General features: G+C 42.2%; 1 protein-coding gene across 2 annotated transcripts in view; it reads left to right on the top strand.

Annotated features, from left to right (window-relative positions):
* Positions 1 to 13,575, top strand: part of LOC136431128 (uncharacterized) — a 69,351-nt gene that overhangs the window by 46,685 nt on the left and 9,091 nt on the right. For both annotated transcript variants that reach the window (XM_066422382.1, XM_066422383.1), the window contains exons 5-16: positions 4,030 to 4,256; positions 4,818 to 4,947; positions 5,943 to 6,041; positions 6,928 to 7,001; positions 8,170 to 8,229; positions 8,692 to 8,797; positions 9,319 to 9,515; positions 9,763 to 9,883; positions 10,535 to 10,713; positions 11,528 to 11,664; positions 12,312 to 12,436; positions 13,163 to 13,347. In XM_066422382.1, coding sequence (XP_066278479.1) covers positions 4,030 to 4,256; positions 4,818 to 4,947; positions 5,943 to 6,041; positions 6,928 to 7,001; positions 8,170 to 8,229; positions 8,692 to 8,797; positions 9,319 to 9,515; positions 9,763 to 9,883; positions 10,535 to 10,713; positions 11,528 to 11,664; positions 12,312 to 12,436; positions 13,163 to 13,347 — 1,640 coding nt within the window. The remainder of the gene's footprint in view (positions 1 to 4,029; positions 4,257 to 4,817; positions 4,948 to 5,942; positions 6,042 to 6,927; positions 7,002 to 8,169; positions 8,230 to 8,691; positions 8,798 to 9,318; positions 9,516 to 9,762; positions 9,884 to 10,534; positions 10,714 to 11,527; positions 11,665 to 12,311; positions 12,437 to 13,162; positions 13,348 to 13,575) is intronic.

Consider the following 13,575-nt stretch of genomic DNA (forward strand, 5'->3'; position numbering starts at 1 on the left):
TTCAGTTCACCGGCCAGTTTAGTTGACGTAAGGAAAGATGTGTGTAATTGGGTCCTGCGGATGGATACAGGAGAAAATTAGTCGAGTCAGCTGTGCTCGTCGTTTGAGCTGATCATTACCCCCGGCTGTTTTCTTTGCATGGTTGTCAGGTAATACATTTCAGATGGAGAAGGTTTTTTTAAAGACTGTAATTCGTGTTGGTACTTTTATGAAGCATCATTTAAGTGTATTCCAACATGTCCTCCTATGGCCAGCCCTAACTCTGATCGATGTCAGCCCAGTAGTTATAAGACCACGATAATCTCCAGTAAAGCAGTTTTGCCTTATGGAGTTTTGGTGAATCCAGCCACACCAAGGTATGGACACCGAAGTGCAAAGAAAAAAACTGTGATAAAGAAGCACATTCTTTTTCGGGAGTACACAAAATACCGTGACGAATCTCACTCAAGCCCCGCAGCTGCGCTGCTGACACTGGTGGCGGAGATAGTGAGCATGTCCACGGATTAAACTGGGCATGCGCTGTTTGATGCATTGTGGGTAATATGTCAAAGTTAAGACCCTTTAGACATTTGTAAACAAAACACGTCTGCTCAAATATACAAAGCATGGTATAGACAACAACTGTTCACAAATCAGGGGCCATCTCCTTTAACATAACGTATACACATTACATCTCACCGGGCATGCGCAGGTTGATCCGTGAAGCATGCAGCTTATGACCATGTGATGTGTATTTACTTTGAAAAAAATCCTGTTTTTCTTTAGCAGTGGTACACAAATGATGAAGTTACAAATCGCGAAAAAGTGGTAAAAGGATCCTGATAATAACGTTTTTGCTGTGTCCATGAACATGATGTTTCGGTACCTTAAGTTGTGTTAGGCAAGCTTCTTGTCGCAATTATGCGCCAAAGACGCCATGTATGTCAATGTGAGCGCCCGACGAATAATTGAAACTCATGATATGCCATGTTTTTCACCAGACATCATTTATCACAAAACCCCATGATGATTCTTCAGTGTACGGTAAAGCATCTGTCTCTAAAAGACAAAGGGAGGTTTGTACTTTGGGTTTGCAGTACGCATAATTCTTCTGTTACGATTCTTTATTATCACCTCCGACGAGGGTACTGTTTTAAGTTACAATTATTCAAATCAAGATCCTTTTGATGGAATGGTATGGATTTTGGTATGTGAGTACAGGTACCGAGGACTGGCGACTTTGGGCCTCCTAGCAGTATTTTCGAGTGCTGCAGCATTACAAGCCGACACCCCCCTCCTGAAAGTAGTGTGGTATAGTCCATGAGCGCGAGCAGCTGGTCACAACGAATTGTCCTCTATAGGGAGGTGATAGCTGGGATTGATTAAGGGAAGAAGGGAAGAGGAGGATCAATACGTCTGTGATTACTAGGGCTGTGGTATTAAGAAATTCACACAGAACAACACTTAACATTTCACGGAGGAATAAGGTCTTCGATTTTCTTGCATCAGTGTCTTAGAGTGTTGGCCTTTTTTCCGTAGATCTCATGACATCAAGAATGAAGCCTGAATGTGACAGTAGGACAACCGTTCCTAACTCTGAACTAAACTTCAAAAAAGATGCAACCGACAAACAAAACATACACGACCGAGCAGACACAATTCCAGTATTATAACACGAAGCTTGATGCTCCACTGACACTGTTTGGTTGCTGGTTACTGGCGCTTTGTAAATCTAATTTTTGCCGCGTATTTTCCCCCTGTCTTCAGGTAATGATTTGTATCATACAGTATACACCGCAACCTTTTACATTATCAACTACTCATTACATAAAGACAGAGATGGATGATCAAACGGGAATACCAATGTAGGGAGTCAATTATCGAGCCATTATTCATCATTACCCTTCTGGCAAATCATCTTTGGGGGAAAACGTTCTAATGTTAGTAACTCCGTCCGACTGAAGACTATATGTGTATAGGAAACTGCTTCTTTTGCTTGATATATCGGCTTTTATTAATTCAGATTATCTGGCGTTCACATCCTTTCAATCTTGATCATTAGCTACGGGAGGAAATATACTTGCAGGAAAATTGCTCCCAGTGAAACAAGCTATGCTAAGTATGACGCTGTGTGAAATCACCGGGGTGTGGCAAATTGGCTGAACATTGTTGTGACAAGATTTAAGTGAGTAACCCTAATACGTTCGTCCGTTCGTTAGTTTCAAGTGGAACATAGAGCAGCTGGTTTCAGTAGCAGAGTATATTTTTACAGAGAGGGGTTTCTAGCCCTTCCCCTTCAACGTGCTCGAGGCACCTTCTCGAACCCGGACCCTTTTACGTCCTCCGATCCGAAAGACGGTGCAGTCCCAACCGAGATGTCCTGACTTGAACTTGAGTCTCTAATTGGAACCGGGAGCTCAGCTGCGAGACTGCTACCACAGGGACATCCCTGACATTTGCCTGAGTAACGCTGGAGACCCGAAATCACTGTGTGGGTGGAGCCATGGCTCGTTGCATGCCCCACTCTTGAACCCTGGCCACCTCAATGTTAACCTGCCACTCGCTCAAATAACTGCGGACACGCACCAAGACAAACACACAGACAGACACACCCAAAATAATACCTCCATTTTCTATGGAGGCAGAAATCGCCTACACTTCCGACCTAACGATTTTGTTTCACAACCCAGTCAGCAGATGTAATACCTTAAGCTTACAAAGACATTAGGCGCAGTGCCTAAGGTATGTAATATCTTGGACCTCCGGTAAAATTTTCCTATCACCGGGCAATATATAGCATCTCATACCTTAAGCTTGTCAGGTATGTGTAATTGCTAAGCCGCTTTTCAAGCGCTATTACTTTCACTACATGGGAGATGATTCCACTGGAGAATACATCAATGCGAGTGAAACGGAACTCCCAGTGAAAGACATCAAGCTGCGTCGCAGAATAGAGATGAATAAATCAGGCTCGAAATAGACATCTCGAAGGTTATGCGGGACAATTGCAACACCGAGGCTTAAACTATAAAGAAATCTATTGCATGGTTCACAAATATATGATTCTCTGAATACACGATGCAAAAACGACTCAAGCAACTGGATAAGTTTTGTAAATTGGGGAGTAACGTTTGTATCGTGTATCGTATCATCTAGCAGTCTAACCTTCATCGATGAGTCTTTGAATAGTGTCTTCAACAAATTTCATTTTTATTTAGAAGGCATTCAGGAAGACAGGTTCTACATGTAACGTTACGTAGGCATACGGAAGTCGGGGGTATTCCAGATGCATTCAACAGCCAATGTTGTTGAATGTACGCCACATAACAAATAGCGAAGGGCAAAGTATTTCACTGTCAAACTGGTTTTCCTATTGGATATTAAATGAAACATTTTGGTCACAAATATCCTGTTATCTTGCAGCCTTGGAATAGCAAAGATAAATTCACGCCAAGGACGAGGAGTGCATGCAGCCCTGCAAAGACTATTACTTAATGATCGGGTTGTGCAACGTGTCCATTACTAAACGAACCCCTTACTGTACATGTCACAACATAGACACGTTTACAAACATACACACTGTACGAGTGTCGTAGTCCAGCTTGTGGAATTGACTTCTTCTCAGTTCTTGGTAATGGTGAAAATGAGATCCCATGGCTGTAATTGGTTTACACGTGGGGAACACCCATTTCCCGTGCTTATAATAAATACATCTAATTTTAAAGGGAGGCTTTTACTTTCTTTATAACTAAATAAGGCATTTCTTACATTAACATACATAGTACAACATACTTTTTCCGTACAAAATTGACAGATTCTTTGGCGGTACCAGCCCTGTATACATGTAAATACCTTTGGGACCTCATCTATAAGCAGCGACACCTTAGCTGCAAGTGAACCAGTCAGAATTGCCCTGAGGAAGGTGATAGGCGGTCCCCAAAACGTCGGTTGAATAAAATCACTTGGTTGTGTAAATAGAGTCTTTTTTTATTCAGTGAATTACCAACGTGATGAAACCATTAACGGATCTTTCCTGATACTGTTTTTCAGGTGGGGTAGCCATGTCGTCGGTACCATCTCGCCTGTCCGCCCCCCGTCTGATCTGTAAGGGCATAGAGATGTGGGACGACTATGTATATAGAGGCTACATCGTCCTCAAGTGGACTCTATCTGTCATACGGGACCTGCCGGTCACCACAACAAGATCCGTACACTACGTAGTACAACAGCGGTACGAATTCGAGAAGGAAATATCCGCATGGGACGTCGTGGGAATGGTACGGTTTCTTCATATTCAATTTTCTTTATTATATTACCTCCGATGGGGATGCTGTTTTTGGCTGTGTACATGTGTTGTATTAGCAGGTTTGGCATGTGGGTAGTTATTGAGGCTCAAAGGAGACATAGCGGTTTGGGGCTCCCTATAAGTATATTCAGGTACTACAGCATTACAGGCCAACGGCAATGTTCAATACATCCACAAAATCATGTATAGAAAAAAATCCATCCATCCATCTATCTATCCATTCGTCCATCCATCCATCCATCCATCCGTCCATCCATCCATCCATCCATCTATTCATCCATCCATCCATCCATCCATCTATCCATCTAACCATCCATCCATCCATCCAACCATCCAACCATCAATCCATCCATCCATCCATCCATCCATCCATCCATCCATCCATCCATCTATCCATCTAACCATCCATCCATCCATCCATCCAACCATCCAACCATCCAACCATCAATCCATCAATCCATCCATCCATCCATCCATCTATTCATCCATCCATCCATCCATCCATTCATTTTGGAATTGTATTTCTCACCAGACCATGGACAACACGGTGCAAGTGAATAAACTCACCCCAGATTCCAAGTACCAGTTCCAAGTGACCACAGTGCTGCCTGATGGGAAGACTGGAGACCCGGCTGTTGGAGAATGGATCAACACCCCGTCAGGTATGTTGGTTTATTGGTTTATTGAGATACCCTTTAGTCGAATTACGACTAATATTCCAGGGTTCAACACACAAAGAAAGTATACAAACACAGACATATATACAGTGCAAGATTAAAAGGACATATAAACATAATCATAACATATACAGATTGCTAACATAACTTACGAATAATCGGTGATAAACTGGTAGATGGCCTTCTTAAAGTGATATGGGACTGTCAATGATTTGATGTTAGATGGTAATGTATTCCAAAGATTGATGGCTCGGTAGAGAAAGGTTCGCTTTTGACTGTTTAGGTAGTTTGAAACTGTGGGAGCTGGATAATCTAGTCGAGTATGTTCTGTTAGGCCTAAGATAAAAATTGTGTGTTTCGAGTGACGGCAGGTAGGATTTTCTTATTCTTTTTTGACAAATACAGCCAACACTGTACACGTGGAGTGCATGAGGGCAATAGTATTTTCAACATCATGATGTGCAGATATACATTGTACTAGCACAAGTATACAACAAAGACGTGCAATGTTTGCTACACATTCCTACATCAACTATTCAAAGTCTTAATCTGTTCAGAGATTGTTGAATATAGAAAGTCTTGGTTGAGGGATGGTCGATGGGCCCTGATAATGTAGATGGCCTTACACGTTTGGGACAGTGTTCTCACCGCAAAAGCGCCAACTACATCGGCTACTTATAGCGGTGAGAAGCAGTACTCCAGTCAGAAGCTCTGAAGAAGGTGTCTGATAGACGCCGAAAAGTTAGCAGGTGAGATTACCTGGCTGTGTAAAAAGAATCTCCGATATCCTGTAGATAGCCTCTTTCACACTAGGTTACTTGACATAGGCTTTGGGTCATTTCAACTTGAGAAGGATCAGAGAACTGGTCAAAAGCTTGTTATAATTGGTAAGCGCTCTACTTTGTGTACGGAAATAGGATGTAAAATCTTTACATTGTCAATTGCCCTCACAGATAAACTTTTTTCGACTTAACTTTCAGTTAGTGAAACGCCCAGTCCTCCATTTGATCTAAGAGTGGAGAGGAAACGCTTTAAGAGTGGGAACGTCAGCGTCACTATCGCGTGGACTCCCCCGAAAGGTGAGGATTACAACTAAATCATACTTAATGTGTTGCTCAATAAAAGAATAACGTTTTTTTTTATTGGTCAGAAATTCCTGCAATGACAGCCTTTCTAGTGCTGAATTGACGCGGGGTTTACATGTTTCATATAATACACAACATATACATATTTCATTAACACTTGCATTTTGTGGAACTGTTGCAAGGGTCTGGGCGGCTGCCATTCGGCGCCACCAGGTTACCTCTATACGACCTTCCCCAACCGAAGTCAGGTACCCATTTACACATTGGTGGAGTGTGGAAAGTCGTGTAAAGTGCCTTTCCCAAGGGCACAAGTTCGGTGACATGACAGGATTCGAACCCGGGACCATTTGGTTCTGAGCCGATCGCTCTGCCGTTGCGCCACACGACCTCAAACGCAAGCAACTAGATAAGTTATATATAACGGTCAGACGTTTCAGACAGCATCCACCATCATATTAATTATCCACTTTATTTCGTCAACGATTGCTGTTAATCCACAGTGACTCACAAAAGACAGCGGGTGCTGTCTTAAACGTCTGACCATTTGCAAAAATTGGCTTAAGTACCTTTGTGTTGAATATTTCATTACTTGAATGTCTAACCTTAATCGACATACTTGTGCTGTTTTATTGGTCGCGTAAAGACAGTAGTTGGTCTAAAAAGCAATTTGGTGGGGTGGTGGTAAGGAAATATTATATGATAACATAAGCTAGAAAACAATAGAAAGTAGTATATTTGTATTCTAACTAGTCATGATCTTACATGTTCTTTGATTTGGCATACTGTTTTGTCTTCTCATGTCCACTATCGAACATCACTTACGTTTCACATCACATCAACAGATTGTTATATTTTTACCTTCTACCTTGTTCCCCACCAGAACTGCCGTGTATATACAATCTACACCTTCTGACAGACACGAGTATAGCAGACACACGCATACCGATCATTAAGGTAGGTTTGCTCGAGTTCATCTTCCGCAGTTCTGCCAAGCACTTTCCTCTCTCCTTGGATATCTCTCACCCATTTTCAGTGGACAGCGATTGGTCCCTTGTACCACGTGTGATACGGAATACACCTTGTAAACCGTATTGTAAACACCGCATGAACTACCTACGAGGGGTGATCAATAAGTCCTCGGCCTCACCTAGAAATAAGGCCCACAACTCGAATTTCGGGACATAACTATGTAGTGTGACATATTTTAGCAATATCCACCAAACTTCAAGTCATTGTGGCTAATACTTTTAAGTCGACGTCCATTTGAAAACTATTAGGTAAGTGACGAGAAAAACAAGGGTGGTCAGAGCTGTGTGGGTCGAGTTCTTCATGCCATGAATAGGCATTAAATCTTCGAAGACATTGTCAAAATTTTTGATAAAGATATCCCTTCTTATTTCAACTAAAAAGAAGTGGGTATCTGACTTTCAGAAGAACAAGTCGGCCCGCACACCTCAAGTCAAAGCTCAATTGTCCATGTTTTTATCCTTCTACCTCGCCTAATGTTACTGGGTGTCGTCTGTAAAGTAATGATCACAATGATTTGAAATTTGGTGGATATTGCTAAAAGATGTCATACTACATAATTATGCTCCAAAATTTGAGTTGTGCACCTTATTTTTGGGTGAGGCCGAGGACTTATTGATCACCCCTCGTATCTATGTAAGCGTAGGCGTGGTCGCCCGTCATTGGCACTTAAGAAGGTAATTGAAGTGGATGTTGGCCTTAAGGTAAGATGAAGAACTCCGTTCTGTCATGCTCGACAGGGACACATTCGAAGACATTTGTGTCACCTCACAGAGGATGAACTGAACTGATGTAAATAATTTTTTATGTATAAATACTTTGCGTTTGGAACCGCTTCTGTAGGCAGCGACGCCATGCTGCGGTGCGCAACAGAACCAGTCAGAATTACCATGTGGAAGATGACAAACGGTCACCGAAACGTCGGTCTTGAACAAAACACCTGGTTGCGAACTTTCTTATCCAATGACTTTCCAGCCTGATGAAACTGTTCACGAATACAACGAGTAGTATTCTGTATATTTTGTCCATATGCACGAGCTTTTGCATGTCACTGTCATCCCCGACTGAGTTTTCAATTTCTTTTCTATTTACGCAGCCATTGGAGACAAGATACACGTTCCACAACCTAACATTTGACAGCAATTACACCGTACTGGTAAGTACGCCACACGGAGCTATACTATTCCATCCAGCTAGGCAGGGAATTCGTGTATGCAATGGAAAATCCCGACCAAGGAGAACCAAGGAGTACTATTCAAATTTGTGGCATTTGCAACTAACATAGTACATGTTTTGGGATAAGTGTGTGTATGTTTACCCAAGCTAAATGACAATCCTTCGATGCTGCACTGGAACTTGAAACTCCCATTCAGAACGTTCTCAAGTCTGAGCACAATCTGCAATAATCACCACAAAGAACATCATGCCAATCATCTTGTATGTGGCGTCGGGATGGAAGGTGATGGAAAGAAAGGGTTGGGTTTCGCCTTCTAGTACCGGTATACCCTGCCCTAGACATAGTGGATAAAAAACAGCCCGTAGCCCTAACGGCCTGAAAAAGACTAGGGGACTACGATTACCGTTCACCCTTTTCACCAGTCTGTTTGTTCTACCTCAGATGCGTACCAAATTCTATGAGGGTGTGACCGAGAGCAGTCCAGCGAGAATGTGGTTCCAAACACCGCACTGCCTGCCCGCCTCATCATACAACTTCAGCGTCTGTGGTAGGAACATCCGGCATGTTTTTCTGAATGTTATTACTCCATGAAGGAGGTCAGTGACCTACGACAGGTGTATTGTGGTCGGTCATTTCCGTACATTCGCAGCTATAAATTACGATCCCTTTGCTGCATTTGTATGTAGTTTGGCATGTTGTCTGTTAGTATGCGCGAGATAATGCACGTTGGTGTTTTTTTTTACACTGCAGCTATTTTTATAAGTAATGGAATACTACAAAAATCCAAGTACATTTACATGCAGTTAAACAAGAATATCATACTTAAGGATATCTTACAATATATCTACAATGACTATTGTATACTAACTAGCATGTACAGGTTCAACTTCTTCTCGTTTCTAAAGCAGCTGTAAATGTACATTTAAGGACATTTAAGGAATGTCTTCGGAGCCTTCACCTTTGACATATTACCCACAATACATGTCGCTGCTCATACGTACTCGGAATCGTGAACGACCCTATTGGCACCGCTGCGTTTCGTCATGTCGGTTCTCGTTTTCTCCTCAGCTCCTGGAGCCCCGCGGAACTTGACCTACCGGCTGTCGCTGACGGATGACGCCGCAGTCGTCTCCTGGCTGCCGCCCTTCAGGACTTCGCCGGCCAACCCGATGTCGAGTTACGTTGTGTTGATACGTCAGGAGGTCCAACCGGCCATGGACGGCACCATAGTGTCGACACAAGCCACGCAGGAAGTAGTTCCAGGGGTAGGGACATGGCGCTCTTACTGCGTCCTCAAATCTGTGTGGTGCTGCGTGGCGTGATGACATAGTGTCCTCTTCACCGTGAACTTTAAACCTCCGGGAATGTTTGTTGTGTCTTCTGTACCCTTGTCTAAGCGCTACATGTACGTACTGTACATTTTACAGAAATACATTGGAGGTACCTGTACTTTCCATAGTTTTGAGTATCGATGTTTCTCATCAAAGTACATGGTTGTTTCTCTGCTTTCAGAGCCAAACGAACTTCTCCATCCGCGACCTGTATCCAGGGGCTGTCTACCTGGTCTCTATTGCAGGAAGGACCCCTGGCGGCACCGGTGTGACCAGCACCCTCTACATCCACACATCATCAGGTCAGGATGTCAATGTTACCAACGAATGTTATCAGTCGCTAACCGCACAGTTATATTGAGTGGTCAAAACATACACCTTATACATTTTCATAACCTTCTTTTTTCATCCCCTTGCCAAATTTCTGAAATTCTGAAAGAGAAGTTGTTTTTTAAAGAGAGTGATCGAAATGACATTGAAAAAATGCAGCAAAATAACGTGAAACAATATATGAAAATTTAGTAATCGCCATAGTAGCGTGCGTAGTCCAGTGGTTAGCGACCCTGCCTCTGGATCAAGAAGTTGGGAGTTCGAATCCGGCAGTTGTCGCTCACGCGACATGCGCGCTACTGAAAAGGGTTACAATCCCTAGGACGGGACGTTAAGCCGTGCTCCACTGTTAATTGTACTTGTCGAAAATAGCTAGGGGAATTCCTCCGGTACAATGTGAATGCTGCACATAGCGATTTTCCTCCCTGTAACGGCCAGTGGAAGGTTAACTATCCAGTGAGCTAAACTGGTTCGAAATCATCTTTACTTTTTAAACTTTTACTGTAACAGTCGTCATTATAGATCACACTCTCGTTATAGACGCGTCATATTGACGAACGTAAGATAACAAGACTAAGTCCTACGCTAGACCATATATTTTACTCTGTTCTCTTTGTCTACAGAAGACACGACGACCGTTGTGGTGACCAGTCCGACGATGAGTGCGGGTTCCGTGAGTCCGGCCTGGCTGAGTGGAGTCATCCCCATGTTCCTGCTGCTGGTCGCCCTGGCCTCCTGGGCGGCCATATACAGCTACCGCAAACACGGCGGGTTCTTCTTCAAAAGGAAGCATCGACAAGAGGTGAGAATCAGTGTCAAGTCAACGTACAAGTTTTTTTAAAATTTCTTTTAAGTTTTTTTTTTATAATTTTTATTTTTCTACTTTTTTATTTTTTATTTTAATTTTTTTAATTTCTTTTTTAATACAATTTTTTTTTAATTGTAATTTTAATTTAATTTTCTTTTACTTTTTTAATATTTTTATTATTTTTTATATAAAAAAAACTTACAAGTTTCTGCACTTGAAACTTCATCTGTGTTGGTAGACATCATCACTCTGTCTTGGCAATTACAGTTCAGTTTTGATTAAGAATGGCAGGTTTCTGGATACCCCTGCATTTTCTTTCCCCCTTCTCTTACCAAATGATTTCTTTTTCTCTGCAAATAACAATAAACACCATGCGCCAAAAAACAGTTACTCAAGGAACTGATTATGATTTTGAAAAAGTCAGACTAGCTCTAGTCACTGAAGAAAGACAGCGGATGCTGTGAAAGTTACACCCGGTTGCTTGAATAACCGTTTTTTGGCGTCTCTTATTACCTGGATGTCTAACCTTCATCAACGAATAGTCGATTGGGCGTCAGAAGGATGACGGCTGAGACACAACGATTTACCGGTTTCGACCTTTTATTTGAAAGTCTTCATCAGAATGACAGAGAGTGGTACCGCACTTCCTTTTATAGCCTCTAGTTGAAGTTAGGTCAGGGCACTCTACTCCCTGCTTTAGATTGGTCAGGGCGCTCTAAGAAGTAGCCAATCAGCTTACAGGATTTCGCTTTGCACTGGCTAAAACTGACTAACTTCATCAACGAATTAACACCATGTTCTCCTGCAGAGTCCCCAGCCGCTGTTCCCGGAGTCCCCTGTGTTCCACGGGCTGAGACACGACCACTGCTTCCTGCTGCAGAACCGGTTCTACAGCGAGACGGACGTGCTGTCGGACCAACACGACGAGTATGAGATGGACTTCAGGTACCGGTGTGATAGACATGATCTTCTATCACATTTTTTGCCTTCACCAAGAAGGTTATATTCTGGGTTCCGTCTGTTTTTGTGCTTGTCTGTTTGCGTGTTAACAGACTCGAGAAGCTGTAGATGGATGCTTATGATATTCGGTAGGTGAGTAAGGATCTGAAAACAAAGGTCAAGTTCATCATCATCATCATCATCATCAATGATTATGACCATAATTTAGCCCCATTCAATGTAATCAAAATTGCAGTAGGTTGCACGCGTTTGCAAAGTACAGAGAGATCTGTTAGACTACTGTTCGAAAGGATCTTGTGAGTATACAAAACCGTCAGACACACGTGAACACATACCTCGATGGACCAGTTCATTCTGATGTACTAAAAGGTGAAAAAAGGATGGGCAAATAAATGCGTCGGTGAAGGTTAGACTAGAGATCCAGGCAATAAGATATCCTGTACAAAAACTACTCAAGCTACTTGATACGTTTTGAAAACTGCATCGTATTTCATTTATATATCTATTTATCTAAAGACCTTCACAGAATGAAATCTATGACATGCCAGCAACAGGTCGACACCTCCAGGCATAAAAAAAGACTCAATCTTTACTCAATTTTGAAAATGAATTAGATTTGTATTTCATTTTAGCCAGCTGGAGTTGGAAGAGGTGATTGGAGAAGGGGCCTTTGGCAAGGTCATACGAGGCAAGGCGCGTGGCCTTCCGACGATGCCTAACACGCCGATAGCTACAGTTGCAGTCAAAACTCTCAAAGGTAATCATGACATTTGCTTATTTTTATGTTGACACCTTGTTTTGTTTAATGCTAAAATCCCAAACTAATCCCTACCAAATGCATTCACAAAGCAAGTGTACGAAAATTCAGTGTGTGTCTCATATGTCATGTTAACGTTATATTGTTGTCTTTGTCTAGGTTCTTTTATTCTGTTGAATAAAGATTTTTTTAAATAATAAATAAATAAATAAATAAAAAATCCCTACCAAAAAACCCTAATTCCTTCAAGACAGTAAATTGGAAACACATTGGCGAGCTTCCTATGCCTTATCTTTGATTCTCATCAAAAAGGAATAACATTTTCTCACCGAAAAATGTGACTTTTTATCCTTACTTCTTGTCGTTTGCTCTGTTCCTTGGGGGGGGGGGGCTCTTCGTTAGACAGAGGGGAAAAAACAATATGGCTAATCTCTAACGCACACCAAAAAGGAATGAAATCTTTTTGCAGAGAATGCGACTTGTAATGTTTACTTCTTGTCGTTTGCTTTGTGCTTTTCGGGGCACTGCGTATACGCGGAGTGGGAAACACCATGACTAATATCTGACCAAAAAGGAATTAAATATTCTTACAGAAAACACGACTTGTGTTTACTTCTTGTCGTTTGCTTTGTGCTTTTCGTTGCATTACATGCACGTACACGCAGATGGAGAGACAATATGGTTAATCTGTGAAGCTCACCAAAAAGGAATGGAATCTTCTTACAGAAAACGCGACAGGTGTTGACCAAGCCAACCTGCTGGCAGAGATCGAGTTGATGAAGCAGATAGGGGTGAACAAGAACATCGTCAGTATCCTGGGCTGCTGTACCCGCCGCTCGCCCGTCTTCCTGGTGGTGGAGTACTGCCCGTTCGGCGATCTCAAGAACCTGCTCAGGAACATCAGAGAACAGGTAGGCTGGAGGCATCGAAGGGGTTATTTTGTTAACGGTCTGGTGTTTCAGGCAACATCCAATATCTTTAGTTAGTGACTGAAAAAAATCTGAAGAGGCTTGGAACCCAAAGTACGAATTCATCGTATTTGCCTATAGCTAGTATTCTTCGACGTAGTATTTAATTCTACGTGAATGGGTTGTATTGACAAAAATAAAGATACACAATTCCTTTGCAACTCCTGTAAT

The sequence above is a fragment of the Branchiostoma lanceolatum genome, chromosome 3 (genome assembly GCF_035083965.1).
Source record: "Branchiostoma lanceolatum isolate klBraLanc5 chromosome 3, klBraLanc5.hap2, whole genome shotgun sequence".
NCBI classification, from domain to species: Eukaryota; Metazoa; Chordata; class Leptocardii; order Amphioxiformes; family Branchiostomatidae; genus Branchiostoma; species Branchiostoma lanceolatum.